The 18,925-nt window shown below is 35.9% G+C and overlaps 1 protein-coding gene across 20 annotated transcripts in view; it reads left to right on the forward strand.

Annotated features, from left to right (window-relative positions):
• The window catches only part of bt (projectin protein bent), a 276,654-nt gene extending 259,203 nt beyond the window's left edge, over positions 1 to 17,451 (forward strand). For 19 of the 20 annotated variants that reach the window (XM_017609687.1, XM_017609704.1, XM_017609702.1 and 16 more), the window contains 5 exons: positions 170 to 226; positions 1,341 to 1,486; positions 15,060 to 15,201; positions 15,447 to 15,749; positions 15,989 to 17,451. In XM_017609687.1, the coding sequence (XP_017465176.1) occupies positions 170 to 226; positions 1,341 to 1,486; positions 15,060 to 15,201; positions 15,447 to 15,749; positions 15,989 to 16,608 (1,268 nt within the window). In that variant the 3' untranslated portion in view covers positions 16,609 to 17,451. The remainder of the gene's footprint in view (positions 1 to 169; positions 227 to 1,340; positions 1,487 to 15,059; positions 15,202 to 15,446; positions 15,750 to 15,988) is intronic. The other variant, XM_017609690.1, reaches the window with a different exon arrangement.
• Positions 17,452 to 18,925: the final 1,474 nt, after the last annotated feature.

Here is an 18,925-nt window from a genome sequence, read left to right on the forward strand (position 1 = left end):
TTAGAGTTATCATATTCGAATAAAATTTTGCACAGCTTATTTTTAGACCAAAACACATCTTTTTCCGCCCGGCAAACCAAATTTTAATTTTAACGAACGGTCTATTCTACATATGTATATGATAGCTCTACTCTATGTATATAAAATATTAAATGGAATTTTTTCATAGGAGAATGGGTAACACCTGAGCAGGCTGAACTTGCTCACAGTATACTGCATTCTGGAGGTAAAATATGAAATTCTTAACTTCTCTGTAAATAATGTTTTTAAAATTCTTTTGTAATATATTCATTAAAATTTTAGTCCTCTATTATATTTATTGTTATTTGGTTGCATTAAAACTTTTTTGTTTCTTCTTTTGAGTTATACATTTTTTAAATACGTACTAAAAAGAATACTCAAATTACTTCAAACGCTTACCCTCGGATCTTTTACCTTATAACCTCTGCCCGTACTTTTAAGCACATCTGCGAAAGCAAATACTCCTTAGACAGGAATGTTGCATTTTGACATGATACTTTTATTATTAAACAAAATATGTAGCCAGTGCAGATGGTTCCCCGTTCACCAAATTATAAATTTGTTTGCATCCTGCACCTATTCAAAATAGATTAGAATATTGAGGAAATTTTCCGTAAAATATGTTATTCATTTCAGTTATTCAACTCGCCAATAACTCAATAATTGCACTTATGTATTATATGTACATACTTATATTTTCCAATCAAACTTTGTAAAATATCTGACAAACAATACATATGCATATACCGATATAGTTTTAACCAAAACGCTTATATAAAATATATTACCTCTCTTGAACATTTTTCCTACAACAACAATTCATACTTTAATCATTTTTGTATACACAACTTCTTTGAACTAATCAATTCGCCAAAAACTGCGTCTTGCTCTCTACTAAAATCACAAGCCAACGTTGGAATGAAAAATAACTACGAATGTAGCAATAATTATATAGAGGTTGTTTTCGCTTGCTTGGGTATCAGGTTATCTGGTTAAAAATTATTATTGTGTAGTGTATTTTATTATTGTAAGCTGAATAAAAAATATAACCACGTAACCACATAAGCTGATAACCAGGCAAGCGTGAACAACCTCATAGTAGATCATTTACTCCGAACTGCATGCCGATCTATCTATCAGTTATGAATAAATGCAACCTTATTTAAAATATATGTTTTAACAAGGAGAACGTCGATAATCCAACAAATTCAAAGCAAGGTGCATACAAATATAATGCTCGCAGATGATAGCCGAATTCCACGATACTTCACATTTATTATATTATTTTAATAATATTTCTGATTTCTCTGTTTGAATAGATCGCAAATATATAGAGCATCCATTGAAGCCAGCACCACCGCCCATTAACACGGTACGTCGATTCACTTCCGGCTCCTCCTCAAATCAGTACGACAGTTCTTCAACAACAACGCATCAGAACTCGAGCTACTCCTCCACACATCAGGTAAACTATTTGAATAAATGTAGGAGTACCAATGCTTCCTTCAAATAATCTGCACTCTGTGCCATGATAGAAACGTTGCAAACTAACATAATGCAATTATATGAGGTGCTGTACGTTGTGCCGAGGCGTTTTGAAACTCCCTTAGCTAAAGTTGTATTTTGCAAGTATGAAAAGCAGGCAAAACAAATCGAGATAGATATAGACAAAGGTATACAAAAATGCTCAGAATCAAAAGACAAATCGATTAAGCCGTGACTGTCTGTCCGTCCGCCTGTCCGTGTTGTGAAGTCATGCGGAGGTATATCAGTATATCAAAAGAGAACGGCTGTGCATGCTAGTATTATTCTGGTACTCAGCTCGTCGGGTGAAGATGTCCTGACTACACAAAAAAAAAAAATTATGCACTTAAAGATTATTACCGGACCACAATAAACTATCCCATATTTAATATAACAGAAATCCCTTAAAATTCGCAGACAGACGCAAACGGAGAGGATTCCTCTTGACCAGCGCTGCCTTCCCCTGCTCTTCCCTGCACAACCATGAAGAGATACTTTATGCATCACCATCCCAACCATACCTTCAAGTCTAAGGCTTAGGTCATCTCACGACTAAGAAAATTTAGCTCGTGTTTTCATTTCACAAGCTACAGTTCAGTAAATTTATTTATAATAATTATTACAATTGCAAGGGAATCAATCCTTAGTTATGAATTAATTATCATAATAACAATTATCAATAAAAAAAATATTAATACATTTAGCAACCAAAAATTTAGGAACAATGAATCTGGTAGGGTGGTCAGCATGAAAACTATATGTACGTACCAGGGATCTTGCGAATATTTGCATTCGCATTCGTTATGCGAATGATTCGTATCATTTTACACATCGCATTCGCATCAAATGATAAGAATGTTTTCCGAATGCAAATGTGTACATGGGCAGAGAGCGCACTCTTATATTGTTGAAATAGCTCTAAGTCTTAGCTTCAGGCTCTAAACGGTTAAGTAGTAGATCAAGCAACATTGATGGACCTTCAACAAGTACTGCTAAAAGTCTTATAAGCAGGGAACGGATTTTCATGACCTAAAAATCTATAAAAAAGGCAAAATAAAATCACGACGTGGGACAGAAAAGGCAAAACAAAATAATGAAATCAAAAAAAGGCAAAAAAAGGCACTAAAAACACAAAAACCGAAAAATATTCAAAAAATATATTTATTCTAGATTATTCTGTGAAAATGAACTCGGAATTCGGTGAAATGAACTGAAGGTGGCGCATTTCCGAAACCGCTACTTTGGTTTTGCCGACTTTGACATTTATGGCAATACGTAAACAAACTTTTTGTTTAGAAACAAGTCCAAACGTATTGCAAACATACATACTTTCAAGTGAAAAATCGAAGTAATTCGTGCGTTCTGAAGTAAAGAACGTTTTATTTGTAAAAAAAAACTTTAAAAAAATGTCGTGTCGTGTGTTGAATTGCAGCAGCCGTAGGGGTAAAGCCCCCAAATGCAGTTTTTTTTGTTTCCCCGCGACGACGCCTTGGCCAGAAAGTGGGTAGAGTTCTGCCGGCAGGAGAAGCCATACAATTTAGACACGAGCGTAATATGCATGAAGCACTTTACGGACCACTTTTAAACACGACATGTTAAGTTGAAAACGTTGAAATACCACAAATTACAAACTGAAATCGGAGGTAAGCAAGCATCGACCACTTTCTGCAGGAAAATATGCGCTGCGACAAGATGTTATCACTTTTTCGGCACCTGCAATACAAACATAAAAATTCGAAATTGGCAATTAATAAGACCTATTCTTTTGAACGCATTTCAAGAGTGGTTGTATATTTTTTGTTAACGTTGTGCTTAATTTGCTATATTCAAAGATCGCTTGAGAAATTGGTGAATCGAGAAGAAAACACATATTCTTTGTTTACCCGTTGCCACAAATGTCATTCTGCGGGAATGCGCAATCTTGTATTCTATCGTTCTTGCTGACGGATGAGCGAAAAGTCTATCAATACATATTTAAGAGAAAAAGAAAATAAGAGCACTTACATGTCATTCTCCCGATCCTGATGAGATGGTCGGACGTTGGAAAGGCTGTTATATATATATGTATGTATATAATACAGTGGTGCACAGCGTTGGCAGAGCTCCCAACACAAGCGCTATTTTTATACCCGAGCGCACTTGTGCACAAGGGTATATTAATTTTGTTCACATAACGGTTGTTTGTAACAGCCAAAACGAATCGAGATAGATATAGACAAATGTATACATAAATGCTCAGAATGAATAGAGAAATCGATTAAGCCATGTCTGTCTGTCCGTCTGTCCGTCCGTCCGTGTACACGATAACTCGAGCAAAAATTTAAATATCTCAATATTCGGTTAATCCAAGGTCGGTTTGTATTGAAAATGGGCGAAATCGGACTGTAACCACACCCACTTTCCATATAACGGTAATTTCCAGAAATACGAAAACTGCGATGGTTACATGTGTATATCTTGGTAACCGCTGCACCAATTTCTCCCAAACTTGGCACAGTTCTTGGCCTTGGTACACCATACCAAATGGCCGACAATTTTTTAAATCGGACAATAACCACGCCCACATCCCATATAACGGTAATTTAGAGAAATATAAAATCTTCGATAAATCAGTAAATATAAAAGCTAATTTATTCAAAATTTATGCTTGGAACAATTCTTAACCAAGAAATACGTTTATGATAAAATTTTGGAAAATGGGAGTGGCACCGCCCACTTATGATCACATATATGTATCTCGGTAACCACATATAAGCAAAACATCGAAAATTATTGAAATCGGACTAAAATTGAGGCCGCTTTTCATATAACGGTAAATTTCAGAAATGCTTGAAACTTCAATATTTGGAAATTTAAGGACGTTAATTTACTCAAAATTGATACACCCCGGCTTGCCATGTAGCGGTAGCTTTCGGAAAGGTGAAAGTCATATATTAAATACTAGCACCGGGTATTTAATGTTCGGCTCCGCCCGAACTTAGACTTTCTTACTTGTTTTGTATCAGTATGTGTGTACCCAGCAAAACAGCTCGCGCATGTGATGCTTACAGTAGGGATGGGTAAATTCGATATTCGAAGCTTCGATATTCGAGTTTTAATCGAATTTTAGCTCCGAAATGAAGAATTTTTGAAATCGAACTTTGTGTTGCTAAAATTCGGATAAAATCGAATTTTTCCAGAAAAAATCGAATTTCATCTTTATTTGCAAAAAATCAAGTCTTAAACTTTCTTCTTTCTGACTAAATTTGCAATCACTGTGTGTAGAACTCCATTTGTCTTAAGGATTCAAATAAAAGAATACATGTTTTTCGATCTGATGCATAAAAACAAAAAATCTGTGCAAAGAAGGAACTGTTATTCCAAACTCTATTTTAAAATTTTTTTTTATAAAAGACTAGTTTCTTTTTTTTAGTTGATTTTTTATTTTAAATTTGTAGAGGCTTTTACGTTGGCAGCATGAAGCTTTTGCCTGAGAAGACCCCTAGTAAAATTTTCCGGAGAATAATTTTTTACAATAAATCAATCCAGTAACGTTCTGCCAAATTTGCTTTTTGCGAGATTTCCTGAAGTGTCAAAAATTACCGTTTCAAGCTGGAGCTAATGGGTTCAAATGTTATTCGAAAATATTTTCCAAGAAACTTTAATATATATGTTTTAACCTTTAATTTCGCATTTATTTTAACTATTTTTTCGACTTTGTGAAAACTACTTAGGCCGAGAAAAAAAGGTTTTTTCTTCATAGCGGTCGTCCCTCGGCAGGCAATGGCAAACCTCCGAGTGTATTTCTACCATGAAAAATAGCTTCTCATAAAAATACAATCGCCGTTCGGAGTCGACGTAAAACTGTAGGTCCCTCCTAATTGTGTGACAACATCAAGGCGCACGCCACAAATCGGAGGAGAAGCTCGGCCAAACACTAACGTATGTGTAAGCGCCAATCTATTATTATTATTACTTAGGCCGAGATATGAAAACTTTAGTAGGCCATAAAATAAAAATACGAGGTAACTTTTGCAAATCCATCGCGCGTTTTACTACTTAATGGGTATACATTCAGAAAATGTTATCAAAGTCCGGGCTGGTTTCGGCTGTTGCACAGTGTAATTTGAGTTTAACTTTTTAAACAGGTGGCCACTCTCGGCAAGCACCTTAAAAATATTTAAATTGTTGCATAGTATTTTAAGTACAACACTTCTTTAAATAAATTCGACTTTTCAAACAGGTGGCAACCCTCCCAAATGTAATTAAAAAAGAAAGTTTATTCAAAACCATTTGAAACCCATATTGGAGTAATATATTTAACTTATTATTTAAATAATTTGATTTTGATTTTCTTACATATGGAACAAAACTAAAACCATGTTACACATCTAATAATAATAATAATAATCCCAACGATTTTTACCCAGGGATTACAGGGCAAGCCCTTTCATTTGACACCTACCCCCTTTTTGAAAATCCAACGAACGATACAGATTTTATGACTGGGTGTTAAATATTTAACGCAAACATCTCCGAACTCTATTAAGAAGTTTCACTTCAAAAAATTTTGCGAAATTCGAAAAAATTCGAATTAAATCAAATTTTCACCACCGAATTTCGAATCGAACTATCGAATGGTTGGGCAATGTTCGAAATTCGGAAAAAATCGAATTTTAACACCCCACTACCCATCCCTAGCTTACAGCATGAAGTACAAACGCAAACTGACCGGCTGCTAGCGACGCATAAGTTCGGTAGCTGCGCACACACGACTTGTATGTAAAGCCAGCTCCCGGAGACTCCCGTGTGCACCACTGATATAATAGAATAATCACTGAATGAATGATCTTTTTTTTCCTTCTTACACCTACTACCGCTATGCCTGAACCACGAATTTACGCATCTTCAGAGCTGTTACAATTATAATTGTTCAGAGGGGTACTTATAGGGTACTTTAAATGTTGCTATGTAAAATTTAAGTTTTTTTCCATTTTAAACAATGTGTGAAATTACATATATACATAGTTAATTATTTCCCTTCTTTCTTTTTATATAACCAATCCAATTTTAATGATAAGAAAAATGCATTACAATTTTTCTTTTTGTAATTAATAAATATGTCACTTTTCCGAAGGAAGCAATCAGACTGTCCTGTTCGTATAAACCCTATCTAGTCATTTTTTTTGATGAGTAGGAGTTCTGTTTTCTTTTCTGAACCCTGAACTGTCGCTTTCATACTTCGGAGATCGGAATTTGCAAAAAATAATTTATCCGCGTTAACCGGAATGGTATTGTCCATAAAACTTTAAACTGTGCTAGTCTAAATCCTGGGACGATGCTCGATTAATTTATATAAAATTAAGCACGCGTGTAGCCTGTCCGACCGATGTCAAGCAAAAAAGAAAGAGACTCTCCGCGGAAGTTCGATCAAAACGTCTGACCGGTCTGTTTGACAGGCGTCTTACTTATTTCAATTAATAAAGACTTATGCTTTCGGGCAACGGCTGATAAAAATCGCGCTCACAACACAGGTGCTTTGATAAAGCATTGCAAATGTTTTTACAAAACTCCTGCAAAAGGCGAGAAGTTCAACAAGCCTGGATGTCCTTAGCATGGAAGGTGCCTATTAGTTTATCATGACTGTCTTCTAAAATGTAGTATGATGATCCGAACTTCTCTCGAACCTATGCGCTGAGAAATGTCTTAGCTAATTTAGCATTGAACGACTTGGACATCTCGCTCTGGGGTATATAGGAGAAATATACTTTGTGACCAACAGAGTACTGAATGGGTCGAGATTTAAGCTATACCGGCATTTATTTTGTTCGAAGGATTTGTGCAAATTAGTCCTTACTCTATCTCTAACGTTTAATATATTTTCGTAATGATGATTGGTTTCGACCAAACCTTCCGATTTCATGTTAATGCTTTTAAGCAACGCAAAACCAACGAAGTAAGGACTGTATCCAGTGGTTTGGTATGCCACGACTCTGGAACACCAAAGACGTCAAACACATGGGCCTTTAAGTAATTAACGATAGGGATGTTGGTCAGTTTTTAGAGGAAAAAGAAATGTAAACTTAGACATGTGGTCAAGTATAATAAAAATACCAATATGTCCGCCATTATATCGTGGAAAGGGGCCTATTAAATCTATATACAATCCCTGGAATATCCTTTCTAAAAGCGTGAATTTCCCCACCATTGGCCGCAGCACCCTCGTCGGGTGCTTGGTAGTCTTACATACATTACAGCTCGAAATATATTCTTGTACCGTGCGATGTAATCCAGGCCAATAAAAGTATCGTCGCAGCCTTTCTGTAGTCTTGGCCACTCAACTGTGCGCACACGTAGGACCATCATGCAGGTTCTTCACAACCTCATTTCGCAGCTATACTGGTACAAAAGCTCTCACGCTGCGTCTTCTATGTCTTTGTTTCCTGTGTAAAACTCATTCCGGTGATATATATTATTATCATGAACCTTAAATCCGGGAACTTTTCCGATTGAAAGCAGAAGAAAGCAAGTCTATATCCGGAACATAATCAACCTTAATTGAAGAAACTATGTCATCATAATAAATCCGAGAAAGTGCATCTTGCACGACATTAGCACTGCCTTTCCGGTGCTGGATTTTAAAATCGAAACTTTGAAATTTCAAAGCCCAGTGCGCTAGCCGCCCACTGAGGTCCTTCTGGTCCGACGGCTCCTCACCATCTGAATTTTCCTGCGGAAGTACTGCGCCAATTTCATGTAAGCTGGCATCACGTTGGATGACAAATGGTTTCTTGAAATCTGGATTAGCCAGAAACGGAGCAGATGTCAACCTAGCCTTTAATAAGTCAAAAGCTTGACGAGCCTTATCCGACCATTCGAAAGATTTCTTCTTTTTAAGAAGTTCCGTCAGTGGCTGAGTTACCTCAGCAAAATTAAAAACAACCACTACTATACCATCCGGCCATTCCAAGAAACCTGCGAAGCTGCTTCACAGTTCTTGGAACAGGATAATTAACTATCGCTTCAATTTTTCCCGGATCAATTTTCAAGGTTCCCAATCCCACAATATAGCCCAGATAGCGCACTTCAGACAAAATTTACTCTTAGCGATGTTGATTGTTAATCTAGCGTTGTGCATATGAACGGTAACTTCCTTCAATAGTTCTAGGTGTCAATCAAAGACTCTTTATTTTAGGTTATATGATATAACTCGATCCATTAGCCTGCACATTGTTTGTGGTGCATTGCATAGACCAAACGGCATCACAGTAAATTGATACAGCGGTCTGTTGGGTACCGTAAAAGCCGTTTTCCCGCGAGACTTCCGCTATAAAGGAATTTGCAAGAAAGCATCTTTTAAATCCAAACTGGAGATGTACTCCGCTCGCGATAGTCTGACCAAAATTCCTTCGATATGCCGGTGACAGCTTTAACCTTCCCACTATCAAAACACAGTCGTACCTTACCTGGTTTGCGTACAAGAACTACGGGCGAAGACCAAGCGCTGTTCGACTCCTCGATTCCACCTACCGAATTGAATTTTTCTAAATGTTTTTTTTTTTGCTGTAATAATATACATATATGTAAAACGTATACTTATACTTATATCTACACATAACTATAAATATCAATGTACGTACATATAGTTTTCATGCTGACCGAATAGGGTGATCAGATTCAATGTTTCGTAAATTTTTGGTTGCTAAATGAATTACAATATTTTTATTGATAATTGTTATTATGATAATTATTTCATAGCTAAGGATTGATTCCCTTGCATTTATTATCATATTATTATAAATAACTTTACTGAACTGTAGCTTGTGAAATGAAAGCATGAGTTAAAATTTCTTAGTCGTGAGATGACCTAAGCCTTCAGGGCTGACTATAATGTGAATAAGCTGCCGTAACTGACTGTCAGAAAATGAATGAATAGTCTGTCAAATGCATAAGCAACGTAGTGTAGACTTTTAGGTGGCTCTATTTTACTTACATGTCTTCAGTGTTGCCACATGTTTTTATTTTTTACCCAAAATTTTACCAAAAATTACCAAACTTATTTTAAACTAAACTAAAATTTCGGAGCTCTTTAAAATCCACATTTGTCCAGTTATGACCAAAGAACGTAGATAACAAGAAGGGACAACTCGTTATAATTGTAGCGAAAGTGAGTAACAGGGGCGCGCTTCTGGAAATGGACTCGGTAGATATAACAATAGCCACTATCAAGCAGTTTGTTGTAGATCACAGAATTATAGTAATCTAGGAATTCAGAAGAACTGTTCGCCTTGCGAAACTTTCAGGACTACCTGGTATTTCTGATAAAGGAAACGCTTACGGTCCACTTCCTAATGTGGAACCAGAACTTGTTTTGACCTATGTTACATGTAGGACTGAATCGAAAAAGTTACCAAGTTGAAATATAAGTTACCAAATTACCAAAAATACGCAAAGATAAAAATTTCGGTAAAAAATTACCAAAGCGACACCACTACATGTGTTACAATGTACATACATACATACGAGTACAAACAGCTGATTCCGTACGGAAGGTGCGACCTGTATCGCTCTTTCCTTAAGCAAATGACGTTTGACGAAACTTTTTGTTAAGTACATTATAGTTTCAGAATTGGATTTATGGGTAGTCGCACGTTTGCATACGCTTGCTTATTCATATTATAGTCAGCCCTTTAGACTTGAAGGTATGGTTGGGATGGCGATGCATAAAGTATCTCTTCATAGTTGGGCAGGGAAGAGCAGGGAAGGCAGCGCTGATCAAGGGACATCCTTTCCGTTTGCATCTGTCTGCTAATTTTAAGGGATTTCTGTAAATTAAATGTGGGATATTTTATTGTGGTCTGGTAATAATCTTTAAGTGCATGAATTTTATTTTGTGTGTAGTCAGGACATCTTCAAGAAAGTGCGGCAAGACCCAACCCCACCCGACGAGCTGAGTACCATGATAATACTAGCGTGTACAGCCGTTCACTTTTGATATACCATCGCAGGACTTCATAACATCCGTCTGTGCAAACGATAAAAATTGAAATATGTATCTTAGCGAAACTTGGTAAGTGTACTTTAGAGAATTCCGAAATCTTCGATAAATCAGTAACTACTGAAGCGAATTTATTGAAAATTGATGTTTGCAATAACTTTTTAGCAAAAAATACGCCTATAAAAATTTTATGGAAAATAGATGTGGCTCCGCCCACTTATGACCACATTTGTGTATATCGGTAACCGTTCCAGCAATTAGTACCATCCTCAGTACAATTATCGTTCTTGTCACATAAAAGAAAGACGTTGAAAATTTTTGAAATTGGACTAAAAATCTGCCTACTTTTCACATAACGGTAAATTTCAGAAATGCTGGAATTTAAGGACGCTAATTTACTCAGAATTGCTACTCACAACAATCCCTTGAAAAGAAGTAAAATTATTATGGAATTTTGGAAAATGGGCGAGATACCGCCCACTTATATAAGTTTATCTCATTAAGTCGAACTGAACAAACTATCGAAGAAATTTGAAATAGGTGTATAACCGCTCCTGCTTGCTATGTAACGGTAGTTTCAGAAAAGTGAAAAACTATATTTAATACGTGCCGGGTATTTATTGGTCGTCTTCGCCCGAACTTATACTTTTTTACTCTTTTTTTTTATGTTGACTAGAACCCAGTCCCCTCGGAATAGAAGCGCGCACAGCTAACCACTACACCACAGCTCATTGTACCTGTTGTATGTAAAAGCGAAAAATTCCAATTGTTTTGACTTAATGTGTAATGAATACATTTTATCTTATTAATCAGAGCACAAATTCCAGTATTTTTGGTGCCTGCCGAAGTGGAGTGGTTAGTGGTGCATGCTGGTAAGACCGGGTAGCAAATGGCGCACCTCCACGTGTACTTATGCCATAAAAAGCTTCGGTTCCTGCCTTGTATTTGACATAAAGGCGCGCACCAATAGAAGAAGTTCAGCCACGGCTGTGCATATCTACACAACTGTATGTTACCTCCGGTTGGGTGTCCACTAGAGGTATACGCCGCCGCCGCCGCCGTTTTTTGTCATTCCTCACGCGCCGCCGCCGTGTTACGAAAATATCGGCGCGGCGGCGGAGGCGTTCGGCGCCTAAGGAAATTTGTACAAAATTTTCATGATGTATGTACATTGAATACATCGTTTGAAGGAACTAAATACTACTTGTATAAAACACAATTTTACGAAATGAAAATTACATTTTTAAATTAGTTTTTTTTGCATAATTAGGGCCACTGGATAAGAATATGATGTCCTTTATTTTTCCAAAAATAGCGTAACTCAGAAAAAACATAGGTAACATATTTTTCGACGAAAGCGTTTATTACAGTTAAATTAGGGTCGAATACTGGTAATTTAACGATTTTTTCCGCAGTAGACAATTCTTTTCAATACTACAACAATGCTACTTTTTTATACACCTACTATAACAACAAGAAAGTTATAACCAGGGAACGGATTTTATGGAAATTGCCTTTTTTCGATTAAGAACGTCCACGATTTAGCTTTCCCTGATTCCATATATGTATACACATTTGATGTTGCCTTTTTTTACCTTTTTTAAGATATTTTTCCGTTTTTTTTTGCCTTTTTTAAGATATTTGCATTTTTTTGCCTTTCTACCTTTAAAAAAGTGATTATAGCATTTACAATTTTTTTTTTTTTTTAAGATTAAAAAATATGCACTTGCCCATGCGGCTTATAGGAGCGCAGGGACCTCTTGCCAAATTGGTGTTGGAAAAATTCAAAGCCGTTTTCTCAGCTAACGTAGGCTTGGAGACAATAAGGGGTGTAGATAAAATTGTAAAGGGCGAGGAAAACGCCCTTATACCTGATAATATGAACGTTTCAAACGTTCCATATTTAAATTGGGCTCCACTTGTATCAACTTACGTCGAGCGCACATTTAGTACATTCAAGGCTTTTCTTCGCGAAAATCGAATGAAAATGCTGCCAGAAAACTTCAAAATGCATCTTGTGGTTCAATGTTACTACAACTATACAGCTTTAAGTTTTATGAGTTAGAAACTCGAAAGGATAAAATAGTCAAAGATTCAAAGTACAAATTTTTCATATAATGAAACTAGTTCATAGTTTTTCTCTTTTTACTTGTAATATAAATATTTCTAAAATAAATGTATTTTTTTAATTGTTCTTAGTATTTTTTGTCTTTTTTAGTGCCTTATTTTGCTTTTTTTGCAATACCTAGTGCCTTTTCCTGCCTTTTTCGCTATTTTGTTTTGCCTTTTTTGCAATACCTAGTGCCTTTTCCTGCCTTTTTCGCTATTTTATTTTGCCTTTTCCAGCCTATTTCGTTATTTTATTTTGCCTTTTTTATAGGTTTTTAGGTCCTAAAAATCCGTTCCCTGGTTATAACACATCAAAAACTTTAACGCCAATATCTCAGAAAGCAGTTATAATAGAAGCGGCCTCTTTGCATCTAACTCCTCAATTATTGGAGATAAAACAAAGACAAGTTGATTTTTCTATGTATTTTTTTAATATTTTAAACAAACACATTTTTTGCTAATATTTACATTCGCAAGTTATTATATTCTGGGGTCCCACATACGTGTACAAGTACTAGGTGGCTGTGTGAAAATTACGTTAGCATCCCTTAGTGGTGGTTAAACCCCAGGAAGGTTTTGCTCCCTCGCATTAAACATTAGTATTTTTTTTTTATTACATTCGGTTCTCCTTAGAAAAATTTGGCGCTTCATATTTTAGTAGAAATATTAACCATCTATAAGCCATTTTTTCAACAGTGGGTCAAAAGGCCCGTTCTGGTTCGAGTTGATGGGTTAAACTTTTGGAAAACAGTAGACCAACCATGTTTTCAATATGTAATCCGCAAAAAATCGTAAGAACTCCGTAATTTAACATAACGGTTGATAAGATTATTGCAAAAATTTATTGAGAGCGACATAAATTACCCCAATAACTAAACTTTTAAAGTTTGTTTATTTCTTTAAAGTTAAATAGTACATACGGATCTGTAGAGAACATAGAGACTTCCTTCTGTTCGCCCACCAATCAGCGCCAGACACTCAACATTTTAATTCAAGTAGGAAGTAGCAATATTTAAATTTAAAACTAATTCAATAATGAAATATATATAATTATAATAACAGAATAATTGGCATGGCGAGTGCCTAACGCTGACGAGTTGAAATGATAAGATTAGTAGCCTCATGGCTCTTTGAAATCTACCTTATGAGCAGTAGCGCCGGCGTTTCCAGACGCGCCGGCGTCGCCGCCGCCGCCGAATATTTTTGAAGTTGACCACGCCGCCGCCGCAAAGCTTGCCGGCGTAAACCTCTGGTGTCCACATTGGCGGCTTCAGCCAATTTCCTTCCGCGTCCTTTTATTTTTCACGTATAAACAAAGTCTTCATTTATTTGTTTAATTCGCAGTTGTCAACGAACAGAAATAATAAAATGTCAAGGAGTTGTTCAGTAGTTGCAAATCAATTTTCTTAAATGAGGTAGTTCAGTACTTATTTAAAAGGGGAAAGATGTACTTTGTCAAGAAGAAAAGATTATCTGAAGGAGCCAAGTTGGCGGATTAGAATGAGGACGCTGTCAATGTCCAAGACTTTGTATAATTCCACCATGGTAAACTGAAACTGTTCTCTCAATTCATGCGTCATAAAATTGTTCAGACACTTGCAAAGTACTTAAGTCATATGCTTCAGAGCGAAATAAAAAGTATAGAATTAAAAACAAAAAATGTCAATCAAAATTTCTTTGAGTTTGAGATTAAAGGCCTGTTTCCAGCTTAAAAAAAACGAAATAATCATATAAAATGACGCACAAGAAATGGAAAAGAAATATTCTTCTATCAAAATTTCTTAAATCAGTTTGCAGCTCTCAAGAAAAAAATGCTCGTATATTTATTTCTTCAATTAAATTTACAGCAAAGGCAAGTGTTTTAAAAGCAGCAGAAATAAAGAAAAATATTTCTTATGATTTTTCTTGAGAGCTGGATTCTAAGCCTAAAAGTTCAATTTTACTTGCTTGTTATGTTGTTTGCTTCTCAGCAGTTTGTCCTTATACTCATAATAACTGCGCCTGTTGTGAACCAGCGCCGTACGGTGATATACTGGTATCCCTGGATGCAAACTATTCAATAAGCACAATGCGCCTTGTATCGTGCATTAGGGAGGAAAGGTAATATGGATAAAATAGATTATAGGTTTGGGGTGGAATGGCGGGGTTTAAACATCGGTCCGGCAATCTTAGGACTGAGAGCATAATCATTTGAGCGACCACCATGTCGGGCTTCCGTCTTAGTTTCTGCAGATTTACTTCATATTTATGGTACTTTCAACCATCATTTACTACTTATCACAACAGAAAGGGGCCCAATATCACGAGGCCTTAACTTTTAGCTGTAATCTTTAAAATTCTTCTACTTCACTTTGCATCTCAGCTTTTCAGTTCTTTTTCTAACTTGCTTTCATTTCAATATGTGAATTTCAAATTATTTGAATTTCAGAGTAACATTCACAACTCAAGCTCCAACACAACCACCAGTATCAGTAATAGTAGCAATAAAAAGAAGTATAACAGCAGCAACAGTAGTTTGCACACGCCAGGAAGTCCTTCGAGATCTCGAAGTGCTACTAAAGAATTAATATGTAAGCTTATTTTACACGGTTCATAAACAGTGTTGCCATGCTAAGCTAAATCCTTTTATTCTTAAAAATATGAAAGACATTGATAAGTTGATAGTTGCTTTAAAATTTTCAACATCTTTTGAAAGTTTGTTACCAATAACGGTCCAAAAAGTTTTCACCTGCGCTATAAATCTTTACGCATGCCAACACTGTTTGCGAGCTATTCTTTGTATTTTCTACTAAAATTAAAAACAAAAATCCCTTAGTGCCTCCGGACGATGCGCTAATGTGCAAGCCTGAGTTTACGAAGCCACTGCAAGATTTAACAATAAACGATGGTGATAAGCTGATCTTGACCTGCAATGTCAAGGGAGATCCGGAACCACAGATAACATGGTCCAAGAATGGCAAGCTCATTTCATCCTCAGATATTATGGATTTGAAATACAAAAATGGCGTTGCAACACTTACTATTCACGAAGTATTCCCTGAGGATGAAGGTATATTTACCTGCACAGCTACTAATTCCATAAGCGTCGTGGAAACCAAATGCAAACTAACGGTCAAGCGTGAGTATTTGGCAATATTTTTATCTCCGCACTGAAAGAAAAATTAATTGCGCAAAATATGCCGGCTTGAGCTGACCTTACACAAGTCTCACAGCACTTATTATCAACCGCTATTCGAATTTGTATTAATCTATCTATTTAAAAAAATTATACCAATTATTTACACAGTTTTCGTTATAAATTAAACTTTTACGGACATTGAATAAATGTACATTCTTATTTTGTTATATTTCCTATAGCACTTGATAAAAATGCAAGTAAGCGACAGACGAGTAGCTCGAAACCACCGAAAATTGTTAGCCATTTGGAATCACGCTTTGTAAAAGACGGCGAAATGGTAACTCTTGCCTGTCGCATCATCGGCGCCGAGCACTTTGACGTAGTTTGGCTACACAACAACAAGGAAATTAAACCGAGCAAAGACTTCCAATACACCAACGAGGCTAATATCTATAAGCTACAAATTGCTGAGATTTTTCCAGAAGATGGCGGCACTTATACCTGCGAGGCATTCAACGACGTTGGTGAATCGTTCAGTACTTGTACCATAAACGTGCTCGTACCTGGGGAAGAACCAAAGCAACCCATATTTACAAAATTCCCAAGTTCTGTAACCGTTCAAGAAGGAGAAAGCTGCCGATTTGTCTGTGAGACACAAGAAGAGCCACTACAACTTACATGGTTAAAGGATGGCAAGCCAATAAATGACAGCACCACAAAGTATACCTTCACCAAAGATGGAAATCGTTACACCTTTGTTATAGTTCAGTGCTCAATGGATGACGTGGGTCAATATCAAGCAAAGGCCATTGGCAAGAAGAGTGAGACATTGAGTGCTTTCTCTGTAAATGTCGACTGAATAAACTATAAACCATACGTATATATGTAACTAATGATATATGTATTTATATTAATAGTGGTAGGGAAGAAAACAAAAAAAAAAACGAAATGCTAAATGTAAACCGAAACGTTAGTTCAAATAAGTATATTTCTTAATATTGAGTGTCTCTAGGCATAGGCAACTGAATGACGTTCGAAATAAATCGCTCTCTTTCTCTGTCTATCGAAACCATTTTTACAAAAGTGTAACATTTCTAGCGAAATTCGTTATTCTTTAAAAAATTCATTGTCTATGACTAAAGTATATTGCAAGTATGCATTTTTGTCTATGTATACAAATACAAAAGTAAGTATGGCTTGGTGATAATGTGAACTAGCACTGCTCCGAACATAGCACATCATGTGTCCCTATATACATATAAATAAGAAAATAACGATTAACAATTTTTAAACAAAACTCTTTTACACTGCCCTATTCGAAAAAAAAAAAATAAAATCGGATTGGCATCCTCGAAACGAAGCAGTACACACGCACCTCGGTGTGTTATTGTCCTAAAATTACATTTATTGGAATACGAAATTAGAAAAATTAAATATACTTATTATATTTTATATGATATTTATGTGAATTGTTCGGGTTAATTTACATACATGAATCACTTTCATTTATACATGTAATTGCTTTTAATGTTGTATGGAACCAATCACGCTTTCACTCTCGAATGTATTTATAAATTTGGCTTGTTTACCAAATCATTTTATGTAATACATAGGTAATAAAACTATAATTTATTTAAGATACGCTCTAGGTATGCTCTAATGTATATAAGTTCATAAGTAATAAACGGAGAAAACCAAAACACACCATGACTTTCTGTCAAAATTTAAAAGGAAACACACTTAAATATTTGCATTTTGATCAGCTTATTCGCGAATTGATTATCCAATTTCCTATTGGCGTCAGTTGATTCAGAAGAGAAGCGGGTGGCGTGTTTTTCTGGACTCGGCCACAATCGCTTAGGCGGCTACAGCGCCAATCAAGAAGAAGATTATCCTTCCCTACTATTGCTCGAGGGCATATTTGATATCGTTAACCAACCATGGCTGCTGAGTGGAAAGATGTTTTATCGTTATGTTGTTGTTGTAGCGGCACTAGTTGTCGTACGGTTGCGTGCGGTTTCGATGGTGTCGGACCAAAGTAAAAGGCGTGTTAATTACGTGGAGCTTAAGGAGTCAAGTGAAGAAGTGGTTGATATCAAGTAGAATGCCTTCACAACCCAAGGACATTTATTGTGCATGTTTGGGTCGAGTTTGGATAAATTTACTGATTTGGCAGCACACCCGTAAAAGCAAAAACAAAATACATGTAAACCTTGACAGCTTCTCCGGAAAAACAAGAACAAATTACTTGTACATTTTTTTAGATTATTGCTGCCACTTTGTATGAATACGCCTTGATCAGCACCGTAAATGCGACATCTCGAAACTGCTGGAACTCGTCGTTTGCGAAGGGTGGTGATATAAATCCATTGACGACATTGACTAGGCGAGATTGGCAACTGTCTATCGATGAATGACGTTTATTCACGGTGGGACGGAACCAAGTTCAACCCAAAGTCTTGGCACTTTAGATTTTCTTGCTCTTTTGTGTTCTTTTATATTTTCTAAGTAATTTAAAAGCACGTTCACATTATCGTAATTACGGCTCATTTGTAATTTATAAGCAAAACATGCGGAAATCAAGTAATTTCGCTTTGTAAAATCTGCCAATTAATTAAATATAAATGATATAATTTATCATAAATTAAACCAAATGAAGAAAAAAAAAGGTTTTTCATTTACTTTAGCACTCACTGTTAAGGAAATTTAAAAAAATGAATAAACGTATGCAACTTTTTTTTTGAAATCAAGTACAAACCACACACTCGTACGTGCACGTGCTAATCACATATCTATAGAAATTATGAAAGAAAATGCGAACGTTTCGAATTTATGTGAAGTAATTTGATCGAACGTTGTTTAAGACCGAAAAGAAAAAAATCGTTCGACAGGTTTTTAAGAAAATCGAGTTTTTCTTTTTTATGCTAAAAACATTGTTACTCAATACTAAGTTCAACCCAAAGGCCTTTGTGCTTAAAATTTTATTTTCCTGTTGTCTTCTAAGGAATTTTGGTTTAAAAATTAAAAAATCGTTAAATAAATATATAAGAGAATCGGGTTTTTATATTATGTTATGCTGAAAACCCAATCGACCTTCCTGCTTAATCAAGCAAGATATAAATAAGCAGTGGGATCACATCTCCCAATCACTTCGTACTAGGGAATCCAATCCCGCA

Source organism: Rhagoletis zephyria, unplaced genomic scaffold, assembly GCF_001687245.7.
Source record: "Rhagoletis zephyria isolate East Lansing unplaced genomic scaffold, Rhagoletis_zephyria_1.1 Rzeph_scaffold_00248, whole genome shotgun sequence".
In the NCBI taxonomy this organism is placed as follows: domain Eukaryota; kingdom Metazoa; phylum Arthropoda; class Insecta; order Diptera; family Tephritidae; genus Rhagoletis; species Rhagoletis zephyria.